At 31.4% G+C, this 13,882-nt stretch overlaps 1 protein-coding gene across 1 annotated transcript in view; it reads right to left on the reverse strand.

The window, feature by feature from the left end:
- The window catches only part of LOC138305657 (uncharacterized), a 17,720-nt gene extending 6,938 nt beyond the window's left edge, over positions 1-10,782 (reverse strand). Inside the window, exons 1-6 of the mRNA XM_069245954.1 lie at positions 10,539-10,782; positions 9,425-9,439; positions 4,906-4,929; positions 3,624-3,641; positions 195-212; positions 27-47 (exon numbers count right to left, since the gene is read on the reverse strand). Coding sequence (XP_069102055.1) covers positions 27-47; positions 195-212; positions 3,624-3,641; positions 4,906-4,929; positions 9,425-9,439; positions 10,539-10,572 — 130 coding nt within the window. The 5' untranslated portion in view covers positions 10,573-10,782. The remainder of the gene's footprint in view (positions 1-26; positions 48-194; positions 213-3,623; positions 3,642-4,905; positions 4,930-9,424; positions 9,440-10,538) is intronic.
- Positions 10,783-13,882: the final 3,100 nt, after the last annotated feature.

Raw genomic sequence — 13,882 nt, forward strand, 5'->3', positions numbered from 1 at the left:
AAGAACGAGAATCTTCAATTACTTACGTAAACCGTTATGCTCGAACCCTGCAATGTAAATAGAAAAAATAAACAAAACAAAGAAAAAGGGATTTATAAATATGTATACTTTTGTATTTATAAGTCTATTTAAGATTATTGATATTTTCAGTATTACTTTCCCTTTAGAATAAGATATATAAAAAGTAGAATTACCTCCTTGCGCAATTGGGTCTGTAAAGAAAAAAAATAGATAAAATCAAATTATCAGTTATACCTGGTATTTTGTAAAATAACTTATTATAAATGAAACAGATTTAGAGGAAGCATTCGTGAAATTATTATATTGTTTCTTTTTAAGCAATTAGATGCACTACTTAGCAACGATGAATTCGTGTTCTGCTGTATGTTATCGTAGCTAGAAAACAACAAAAACAATTCAAGATGAAACAAGAAAAAAGATTAACAAGATATATATAAAATAAACCTGGTTTTCCTTAATAACGGGAGTAAATCTGGAAAATAAAATTCGCCAAAAGAACAATAAATAAATAAAAGACGTGCTGTTATCAGTCATCAACAACTGTTCTTACTGTATAGTTTTTTTTATCATTTTCGCGGACAGAAACTTCCTTGGTCTTCTATATATTGTTATTTCTGGTGCAAATTTATCACCTCAATGTTTTCAATACAATAGAGATAAGCTATACAAGTTACTTATCATTATTTCTATTTTATTCACGATTGGTTAAGGTTGCGAAATAAGCATGACCGCGAAAAAGTATAATTACATTCCCGCGAATAAAGAAACTATACAGTAACAATCATCTAAACCAAAGAATCACGAAAGGTATCTAATACCACATAGAAATACCACATACCATCAGTTAAAAGTTATTCAATCATCAAGAGATCTGTTATTCAATTAATAGGTTTGCTATTCAATCAGGTGATGGGTTGCATAATCAAGAGGTGGGTTATTTAGTCAAGAGATGGACTATTTAACCACAAAATGGGTTGTTCAGTGAAGATATGGTGTCTATCAGATGAATTCATATTGATTATTGCTACAAAATCCTTAACACTAAAAGAATGAGATAGAAACGATGTAGAGAAGTAATGTTGGTACTAATTTACGTACCGCATGATACAGGATAATGTTTGTGCAGGACTATTGTTTTAATGGTGATGGAATGAAATTAAAAGCTGGTATCCCGCATTAACGTTATTTCGGCGGCAATGTTACAAAGATTGAAGTTTCCTAACCACTACAAATACTAGGAATACCGCAGAAGCGACACTTGGTATCATGTGTTACAAGATTTCGTCATTAGTCCCATTATGTAACTTTGTACTCCAAGATGTATGCTACTGAACAGGTAGTACAGAGTAATTTGGGCCATTCCCAATAATGTTATCGTTATTTTCGAAATAAAACTCAGTGTAATATTTTATTCTCCGATGGATTTATATTCAATGGTTAAGACGATTTTATTTGTCGATATGTATTTCGTAAGCTTTGTTCAGTAGCATATTTTTTGTACAGCAATATGATACATCTTGGATCGCAGTGGTTCATTTATCAATTCATCATACAGCATTACTGTTTTTCTGTTTCTATGGTACCTAGTTTATCTCGAAACATAATTATCATAGTTCTTTTCATGATATAACGGTGTTCCACTATCAATTACATTATATCTTTATTGCCAAATGCTTCTGAAATGAAAACAGAAAGTGTCAAATACTGTACTGGTTTAAAATTTACATAAAGCGATAAAATGTATTGGAAAATCAACTTGTGCGAAACAAATTCTAGTTCAGAAACTTATCAACCCATGCACTACTCTACAAAGTCAGCTAAAACAGAAAAGTCTGCTTTTACATATAACAGAGTTATCTGACCTTTCAGTTGTACATTTATTGCTATGTCATATCTTTTATGAGCGCAACATCTGGGAAAATAACGTACATTTCGCTCACAAAACGATGACGTCACAATAGCTACCTACCCGCAAGGACAAATAACTCTGTGATATGCAAAGACCAATGACATATTTTACTCACGAATAGGACCGGGGTAGTCTAAGAATAGCATTGTCATATTAATTGTTATATCTGTTACATAATTGTTGTTTTTTTTTTTAATTTGAACAAAACCATTGTATAAAAACTTATAATATATTTATATAGGTTTTTTTCTTTCTTTCATATGTTTCTTTGAATCCTTATGGTGCATTATAGAGTCATGTAAAGAACATTATGTATGCGAAACCCTTACAATTATAATATAGTATCATGTTATCTGCCAATGTATATCTTATAGGAAAAATGTAATTTAAGAAAAATAATATGGTATTGGAAACCAATTATTGTAAATTTCAACTACTATTCTATTAAATATATATACTCACGTGGCCCTGGTAGTGGATCTAGGAATTGCAAATTTCATTTTACAAATTAATCCACATTATTTAAACAGAGTAACGTATTAAAAGTGACCAAATAATATGTCATGGAATTTCTTTTCCAGTTGAACATACCAATTTTTTTATGACTTAATGGGCAAAACTATGAAATATTAGCATTTAAGATAACATTTGGTTTGTGTCGAATCGAATGCTTATTACGGATTTCTGCGATAGCTTGTCTAGTTGGGATATTCGGCGTTCATTTATAAGTATGAACTTTGAGTCATTATTCCATCCGAAATGGAACTACAGTTTTCTAGGATGTTAAACATTTTAAGAGTCTAAGGAGGTTACTCCTGTTTTATTATCCCGATATTTTATTTTAGTATAGGCGAGGTATATACATGGACGAAAATTGTTTTGCAAAGCATTGCATAATACCATTGACGTTGGGGTATTTAGTGTGGTTGGATCTCTGACACTGACAGAAACCATGGTAACTGCCATCAGACTTTCCTAATTATTTTAAATCTGTCGTTTGTCACCCCCTCCCTCAGAAAGTATCATCGTATATAGAGTTGTGTTGATGTGTCTTTGGTATTCGATCTTTGTATATTACAGAGTTAGCTCCCTTGCGGTTAGGTATGCACTGTGATGTCAATACTCTGTGGGCACAATTCACGTTGTATTCACCGTACAATATAACTTTATACTCGAAAATACATGACGTCACAACTATAACCTACCCGCAAAGACCGATAACTCAGTAATATGCATATACAGAATACCTTTGAAACGATAAAATAGTTAACAATATTTAAGTTTAAACAGTAAAGTTTTCACAGACCAATACCAATAGAAAAGACACAAAAAGCTAATTAAGCAAATAAAAGAACATGCTTCGAATGTGATATTCGACTCTGTTAGATCCAAGCGTACATAGCAAGCGAATAAATAATATAGTCAAGCATCAACATCTCGGTAAAGTATTTAACTCGAGAAAAAATTTAGATTTTCAAAAGGTTTAAAATGATGAGGTTAGCAACAATTGTCAGGCAAAAAAATAACAATTAAAAAAGCGGAAAAGTTGGCAATTTCTATTTCAGATATACTTACATTATGACCTAAAAGGTATATCCTACACTTAACCAAAAAGTCTATATGACCCCTAATACAGTACTATGTCTTCTCATCTACTATAGAAAGCGTCACTACTACCGACTTTTATACTTACTGATGGGGAACGTTGGGACTATATAGACAATACATATGGTTATATATTGCATTGGAACTAATACGATAATACATAATTACATATATTACAAAACAGGAAATAAAATGAATTATTCACATTGGTAACGATATGTGAAAACTGTCCTATCAATATTATAACTGGGCCACTTTTGGTAAACTGGGCCAATATCGCCAAACTTGGCCAATACGAGATACTCAATATTAAAAACGCGCTAATTGAACGCACGCAACGGCATTCGGAACATTTCTAGACTCATCATGATGACTACAGTATAATACGAATTTGATCATTTTTTAATCACACTCTTTTGAATAAAGATATCTTCACATTTTTATTTTTCTTTCGATACATATTCCTGAAGTATTTTGTAGTTGTAATAAGCTGATACAAATGTGTATTTAGCTCCAAAATAATTAAAGACCACTTTTTTGTGAATGGAGATTACATTTTCTGACGGAGAAGCCTAGTCTGAAAAATTATGCATTTTTTTTCTCGATTGGTGCTATCAAAATATTTTTAATGAAATAAGAAAAAAAGGTAAGTAAACCCCTCCCGCCCCCCCCCCAAAAAAAAACCGAAAATGCCAGATTTTTTTTAATATAAATTGGATTATCTCCCTTTGACTGATGATACATTTTTCAGTACATATTGATATTAAAGAGTAAAACAAAAAATGAATAATGGTTAATTGTTGGGGAGTAAACGTTGATAATGATATGATTTGGTGACAAGCCTATTAATATGGTAAGATTGGTATTGTGCCAGCACAGTGAATATTAAAATTTCAACGCTGCATTTTGAGAAGCGGGTTTAAGGGTATATGGTTTGGTGATAAAACGTGCTCTCATAAATATAACGATACAAATACAAAAATGGCGAAACACTGTTTCCATGAAAGGTCGAAACACTTTACGTGAAAATTACGTAAGATTGTTTCCATTATTCAGTAAAAAACCCATTTGCATTTAGTTTCTTCGCGATCTTTTCCACATAATACATTTTGATTCTTTTAGTTTTACATTGTACCGGTGTTTATGAAAAACATACATCACAATTTTAAATTTAAATGAAAAAAGAAACAATTTTTTTTTCTTGGAAACTGTCATGTTGCCATTTGAATTTGTTTCATTTTTTTTTTTTTTTTTTTTTTTTTTTTTGTTACTTTGGATTGTTGTGACGTGTGATTTAGTGACGCCATAGTCTCCGACGACCAGGGTTTTGGGACAAAGCGTGATTTAGTATGATTCCTTATTTTACTTACTTCTGTAATTAGGCGGTGAAGGATCTATAGTGTAGTTGTATTAAAAAAATAATTAGTATCTGTGTATCCCGTCTTTGCATAATACAGAGTTAGCTCCCTTGTGGGTAGATATTCATTGTGACGTCATTATTTTGTGGGCGTAATTCCCGTCGTTTTCTGCGATAAGTATGACGTTACGCTCCCAAACACGTGACGTCACAATTAATACCTACCCGCAAGGGCAGATAACTCTGTAATATGCAAATAAGGAATATCAATACAATTCAAAACTTAAGAGAAGATGACCATTGCAAGCACTGATACTTGAGCTGCCTATGTATTATTCAATGACATATTTACATTTGCTTAAACATACACATACTTTCTAATATTGCCTACCCACTCAGACTTTCCCTATCTGTATCCGTAATGTCACAAAGAGGTTGATAAATTGATATATAGCATAGATATAACGATATTCCAATTTTGATATATTTCTATATATCATGTGTATGATTCGTGTCGAAAAATAGGTAAAATTTTGATGCATATAAACCAATGTTTCTAATAAAACACATTTCATAGGGAAAACACATCCTTTAACAATTCTTTATAAAATACATTTCACATCACTGAGTTGATAACAGCGCTTATTGGACAATGCAATGAAATCGTATGGAGCGTTTATTGAAGGAAATATAGACCGTCCAAGTACATTAAAAAGTGATCTTGATTGACAGGACCCACCTACACGTGGAATCAGGAAGGACAACTCGGTTCTCACACATCACATTTGCGATTGGGAGTAGAATGTAGGTGTGTCTTGATGCTTGTCACTTTATAATTGATTTTATAGCACGGCTGTTAATAACATTCCATTGACACCCGTATAGTTCATGCTTGTATCGTCCTGTGCTGAGATTATACATTGGAAATTGATATCACGTTTTCTTTTAATCGTTGGGCAATATATATATATAGGGATTTGACTGTGTAACTGCAAAGTTATCTTACAAGTAAAAGAACCAATGTCAGTCATTTAACATAAATGTATTGAATTTTTTGTCAGATAAATTTTAATACAAATTTTATTTATGAAAGTGATGTACATACGTGACACACAAAATGTGGGAAATATTATTATTTCACATGTAATATATTTGTTCTTTTGATTTGGTACGTCAATCTCGACAGTTGTTATAGAGTATGTTTACATTCTGAAAGTATGACGCATGAAATGAAGCGCAAAACATTTGAATTTGGGGTTGAAGTATTTCTATATTGTACGCAACTGCTATTTTCCGATATGTTTTTTAATGTTTTCGTATTTAAAATTAATTTCTGAGTCAACCATATATCTATTATTTCTTTAAATTTTGAACGATTAGGAGGTTGATTACGAATGGAAATGTTGTTTATGTGGTAATGATATACTTGTTTCTACGCAAAAAATTAAAATAAATAAAAAAATATAGATAAAAAACAAGAGAAAACTAAACACTTAACCAAACAGGCTCTTGCTACAAAAGATCGCGAAAAATGAATATTTTGCTTTTGCTTTAAGTATGATAGAAGAATAATATTAAATTTGAATGTTTTTATTTTTTATATAATGATATATTTACTGCGCGAGTATAAGAACATCCATATATATTACCAACTATAATGTAATATGATATAAATGGTCTATATAGACGTGCTTAGAATGTCAGTGATGGATAATAGTATGTCAAGTCCGTGTCTGGCCTTACCTAATCCTTTCAATGGCCTAATGTAGCTGTACCAGGCCTGACTCGTCAAATGATAGGTTTTATGCGCATGTCAGACGGGATGATGACAATGTACGAAACGGCGGCTGTCAAAAAGGCATGTTGGAATACGATAAACATGACCACGAACAGCACTGCTGCCCCGAGGTGATCGTACGGCCATTGTTCTTTGTTCTCATAACTGTCGTACAGACTGTCTATCAATTTATATAAATCTTGCGTTTATAGACCCGTGAATGCTGATCTGGCATTGATCAACGTTACACCAAATAGCACTATATCTTGTCACACATAAAGACCGACCTGCCAAAATCCACCGTTAACAATACAATTTTGCCTATATCTTATAATGATAATATAAAGTGTATTTTTCACGTTTTCGTATCGTTACATATGTTTTAAGCAAATTAGTTAGTAAAACTTATATAATAGTTAATGAGTTTGAGTGAATTCAATATTATATATATATGTATTAAGTTGTTGTCACCTAAATTCATTTAATATTTATTATTTGTTAAATTTGGTATAAAAAAAAAAAAAAAACAAAAAAAACAGAGACAGATAGAGAAAAAAAAATATCGGTATTATTTGGATTATTTGGTTAACCATTAAGACATGACATTAGATTTGTAGAAGCCTAACTATTAAAGATTTGGTAGTACTTCCACTGTTTGGATAAAGTATGGGCTTTACCTTAAAGTCGATACCATTTTGATAATATCTGCTCCAATGATAAGATGGGAAATAAAGCAAACATTAATAGATAAAAAAAATCAGGAGCATCTGCTGAAATTGCGGATATTATCGTAAGTTTTGAAACTAATTGAATGGATTTTTATCAACTGTCAATAAACATACAAAATATTTATTTATGTGTTTGCTTTAATTTACCCTCCACCGACAGCTAAGGACTTATAGGGCCGAACTCTCATATTTAAAATTCGGAAAGAAATTGGTGAAGATTAAAAACCCATTATATATAAATGTATTTTTATCTGAATAACAAGATGCCATGATGAGATATCTTATGTTCAATCATTCTAACATGCATTTTATAAGACAAGTCCTAATGGTTTTATAGATAGTTTAATGTCGAATAAACCATCGTCGTATTAATACATCTTCAGGTCAAAGGTTACATGTTTTCTGTACATTTTAATATCGCCATGACGCATACTATATACGTGTTCAGCCAGGTTAAGATGGTTATTTATTGTTCAGGGAAGACAAACTAGCATATACAACACCTGTTGTGTTTTTGTATAGTTAAATTTTATTCCTGTCTTGTCAAAGCTATTAATCATAGGTCAAGTATTGACTGCCATGTTTTAGCTATCAAAGATATCACAATGACGTCACTTTTAATTGCTTAGTAAGCAGTCTGAATCATTAAGCATGATTACAATACATTGTTTCATCAATTAAGTTATTGGCCTTACTACAATCAGTAATGTCCTGTAAATATAGGATATGGTTATCGAACTGAATTGAAGACATACTTCTGTTTATTACATTTCAGTAATTGATTAGCAATATAGGGCGCTGTCGAGTTGCATTTAGGTACAGAAATGTGTTTGCTTTGTATAAAAATTAAATATCAGTTAATCGTGATGTAAATATTAATTCTTATACTAAAGTGTTATAGTTAATTCACATATAATTTTAATATATTCATTTTACAGTTAAGAATATAATAATAGTATATCAATGTTTTATAGTAAATTCAAATAAAGCGATATTTTATTGCTTTTCCGTAGAAGGAAAAAAGTAATTATAACATCAACGTTTTATAGTAAATTCACATAAAGGGATATTTTTTATTTTCCATATAAGGAAATAGTAATTATTATATCAAAGTCTATATGTAACTTCAAAAGTCAGAGACCAGATGTCGTTTTATTGGTGAAGGAGTTGGTGACCTTTATTGAGTAATGTGAGTATGGCATTTCGACGGAAGTTCATACATATTGTGACAGCCACGAACGAGCAAGTGGCCGTTACGGGAAATTTCCGCATAGATAGCGGAGAAAAAAAGTGCATCATTTTATCATTATTGCATCACCACATGGAAGGTTTAATAGTGGTTTCTTTACGTTTAAGGTTTCGGACAATTAGTATAATGCTTTGAGAATTTAAACTAGATAAAATAAGTATCCACGAAAATTATATGCGTTAAGGTATATATGTAGATGTCTACAACCTATTGTGTAAATTGAAAGAATTGTTGGCTATTATTTCTAAAGATATGTTTCATGTTTCAAACGTTTATGAATATTCAATTTATGTTATATACGTGTTTTTGTTCATAAATAAAATGTTCTTATCTGTCACTTTATACTTATATATTCACACATTGTCAATATCAATTTCATTTTTTTCAAAATGCAAATATATGAATGTAAAGTAAGGGCAATTATTTTTGAAAACGCTCCAATGCAGCAACAAAATGCGAACATCATTAAACGTGTTTTTAAGGGGATAGGGAAGGTGTAGCAAATCGATGCTATGAATATTTCCTTTCAAGACTATGAACTATGATTTTATCTTTAATTCAAAAGTTTGCCGGACGATTGTACATATAAGAATATATAACAGTACTAGTAAAATATTGACGTTATTAATAATGTATATTTAGAACATCGATTATTTAGAAATTATAATCAAAACTCAATTATTGATGGTGATTTGTTATTAACGCATATATTTATATAATGAATAAAAAAAACTAAAAAGGATGTCTAATCTTAGAGTTATATATATAGTTAACTTACCACTCGCGGCTAAGCCTGAAACAAACAAACATGTTGTAATTAATACAAATAACTTTTAAATTGCAAATAAATCACATTTTTTTTTCTTGCTTAGTTACTATACGTGTTAACATCAAATAGTATGCTTTTGTCTTTGGGTCAATAAACCTGGGCATGAAATATAATTACTTGTTTAGTTGTTTAATCTTATATGAAGTACATTTTGCATTTTGTTTTCTTTATATTATTATTTTTAGTATACTAGATACATGTGTCATGTATCTTACGTGCCATTCATTCTATAGTATTCACATTTATTTTAGGTAGCTTATTAACCGCAAACGCGACAATATGGATATCTCCGGGAACAAAACCAACCATACAGTAAACATATATGTATATACAGTATACAGTATATATATGGGCAATGATGAGACATATGATCTTATGATTTATATTCGCCAGGTCTATAGTAGCGGTATGTGTGGAAATAGTCATTACTTGATAATCAGAGTTGTTTAGCGAACCGGGTTTTTTGATCGAAACGCGCTTGTATATATCATAACTTTTTTTCTTTTCTTTTTTTCTTTTACTGAGTGGGAAAAATAACAATGGCTTGCCTTTACAAATTTGTTTTTTGTCTGGTTTAGTATTTTCTGTGTTAAAGGTTTAGCTTAGTATGAACATTTTCAGAAATAAATTATGTTTTAATACTGAAAGAGCTGCTGAAGAAAAGGATCGATATTGCTAAACGTATGGAAAGCCCAATATGAAAGCATAACCAAAGTTCGTATGTATAAAAGATAGTTTCCTAAAATAAGCTCAATTAATACTCTATATATGTTTTCACTACTTAGTTTTTTTAATTTATAATTATTCGTTAGGTTCGTTGTGTTAATAATATAATTGTTTTAATCCAATCAGCATTATTACAAGACTATTTGAAGTATGTTTAACATTGTTTCAATGAGATCCATTTTCGTGCAAGTAAATGGTAATGCATATCATAATAAACCATAATTTTCATTTAAAAATTATTTCGAAGTATTGCTTTTCATTTCCATTATTAAGAACTACTTCTTATGACATTTTATACTTTTTTTTCAGTTAATATTTTGATTATGTTTGTACTTACCGATAAGGAGCACCGTAACTACCAACGAAAGCATTTTTCCTGTCGACAATGCTTACGAGTAATTCCCCCAGACACAGCTGTACAGACTCAATCGAACCCTATCCACATATGAGGAGCGCGCTTTTATACCAGTCCTACAAGTCCCCGTGAATTACGGTTACCTGAGAATTACCTGAGCGGGAGTTTCGTATAGCCTGTGGTTTTACTGTTGTTACAGGCGAGAAAACATCACTAGCCACGAGTAACTGAACTGGTTTATTGACAGAAGAACGTCTAGTTTTATTGTATGCAATGCATGCATAATTAAAACCGCGCAATGACATGCACAATAAATTTTACAAAAAATATCACCAAGTGTCAAAAAATATATAAATGGATCACCATAGTCAATGGTGATCGCTCATCATTGCGTAACTTCACCTGTATTTGGTTCTTACTTTTAAGCCATTTACTCGGTGAAATGATCGTTAAAATATACATATAAGACTAATATAACTAATTGATCGTGTTTTTAACATGGGAATGAAGAAAAAAACCTTAATAACCGTTAAATGGGTTAGTTGATTTGTTTAGAATGTTTTCGTTTCGTTACTTAAAACAAGAAAATTGAATTTTAACGGATTCCCATTTTTAGAGTTAGCGTCAAGTATATGTACATTTTATCTTTCATCACTCTCTAAATGATTTGCGGACCAAATGTTCATGGTCATAGCAATGTCAAAACCATGAAAAATAGCTAATAAAATTATTTAAATATCGAAAGAATATTTATATGATTAACATAGCAGGTATTTTTGATAGAAACATTAAATATTAAATATATATCTGTTTTACTGTAATTGATTTAGAGTTTCGATTTGGAAAGAAAATCCCATCAACATAGTCAAAGCTGAAACAGATATGACAAATATGACTCTTTAAGGTGTCAAGGTCAGTGTCAATTGCTACCTGGCATCATCAGTGTATGCGGTAAAAACACTTTTAAATTCGATAAGATTTGCAATATTTAGCAAAATGATATAGTCTAGGATCAGTTTCACGAACGTGCATTTCTAAATTTAAACTCCTTTACTCATATTCTTAAAAATAAAACATTATAGAAGTTAAGAAAAGTTTATCTTTCCTGTGTTATGAAAACTGGTCCTTGAACATAACTTTTTGTTGGTGTTATATCTCTGGAATTTGTTTTCATGATTGAACAATTATACATACATTTTTAATTGTCAAATAAAAATAGAAATATACACTTTACAACTGTTGCAACATCACTTGCTTTAAGGAATATGCAGTTTGGAGTGTCTGAGACAAATCTCGTTGTTATGCTGTAACAGTATACAGTTGTTGACTGGGGTTGAGGGCAACAGATGATCTGTTGCCCGAAAACCCAGTCGATAACTGTTTTGTTATACCCATTGACTCAAAACAATTCATTGACGTCACGAATTGTAGGTGTGACGTCACTCCGGTCCAACAGCACATGTTAACTGTCGATTTTAACAGTTCTTTGGACCGCTCGACGGAACAGTTCATTTATTGGCATTTTTGGCAATAGATTTTAAATAGGGACTATTTTATAGGGGTATAACAATATACAGTTGTTAACTAGGATTGAGGGCTACAGATGATTTGTTGAACCCGAAGAGAAACTGTTGCCTGAGGCCGATGGCCGAGGACAACAGTTTGTTTGAGGGTCAAACAAATTATCTGTTGCCCTCAATCCTAGTCAACAATTGTTTTGTTATACCCATTGACCCAAAACAATGCATTGACGTCACGAGTTGTAGGTGTGACGTCACTCCGGTCCAACTGCTTCTTTTGACCGCTCGACGGAATAGTTAATTAATTGGCATTTTTGTCCATATAGTTTATATAGCAAATATTTCATATGGGTAAAACAATTACCTTAAAGACCAATTTCCACCGGAGAGTTTTTTTAAGATCAGCAAATCAGATATTACATTGCTCCTAGAAGCGTCATCAGTAAAATTGACATCGTATAGCATTTTGTTTGACCTATACCAAACCATTAAATGAACAGGATTTATTCTTTAAAAAACTATAAAAATTAAAATAACAAGAACTGCTTATTTTCTTCAAGAGTTGGCAAATGTCTCGTCCACTACATTATTGGGCATGTTTATGACCGGACCTAAGATTTAAAAAAGGAGCTTTTACGATGTTTTTCGATATTGTCTGAAAGGAATGCAATATATATCATCGAATATAAACGCTTAATTTATAATTATATTTTAATTTCCTTTTCTTAAAAAACCAACAAAAAACCATTAATATGCCGTGTCATATTACTCGAGTGGAAAACAATCATTGTTTCGTTTAGTTTCATTTTATTATTTTCGGTTTCTTTCGTTTTGCACTTTAATCCGACATTCATCTAAATCGTTACGTTTAGAAGGTTTGTTTCGAAACAATTAGCATACAACTATCAATGTAATACATTATTTGTATTATTCCCATTATATTCATGTAATATCGTTATTCCGTCTTTGCATACTGCAGAGTTAGCTCCCTTGTGCTTTGGTATATATTATATAAATATTTCATGGGTTACTGTGCTCTAGTTCATAATATTTAACCCGAGGTGATGGTAATCAAAAAATATTATATTGCACGAGGCCAAAGGCCGAGTGCAATATAATATTTGCTGATTACCATCATCGAGGGGTAAATATTATGAACTACAGCACAGTAACCCATGAAATATTTGTTTTATTACATAATCAATCAATCATCAGTTTTTTAGTTGATTTTTAATGAATTCCAGAATCACAGATTAAAATCTTCACCATCTTATCGTACGGGAAACCTTCTAATCATATTGCAAATTGGCGTCTAGTCCACGTACTTCATGGCGTAACTCCACTTTTCATGTCATATTGCATTCTTTTAAATTATTAGAACTATATGCAGCCTTTTAATCCAATACATTCGTCGTGTTCGTCCTCTATTTGGTAAAACCAACTGTCAAGCACAGCGAGCAACGTCTATGGCGTGCTTGATCCGACATATATAAAGCTAGCGCCAAACTGAGCGTGAACCTTTGTGACGTCATAATAACGTAACTCACTGATACGCGCGATTCCTCGGAAGTTTTCTACAAAGCTAGGCAACAACGGCGAGGTGTTCCAAAAGCCGTGCAATATAACATCTCGAACCGTGCAATATAACGTTTCCATGGTAGCGTGCAATATAATTTCGAACTGTGCAATATAACAAAGTTTTATTGAACGGTCGGGGTAATAGTTGGAAATATTATATTTCCTCATATATAGATTGGTGTAAACAAATTATGTAATAAATATATATATTGTTACGTCATTTTTAGC

Source organism: Argopecten irradians, chromosome 13 (genome assembly GCF_041381155.1).
Source record: "Argopecten irradians isolate NY chromosome 13, Ai_NY, whole genome shotgun sequence".
NCBI classification, from domain to species: domain Eukaryota; kingdom Metazoa; phylum Mollusca; class Bivalvia; order Pectinida; family Pectinidae; genus Argopecten; species Argopecten irradians.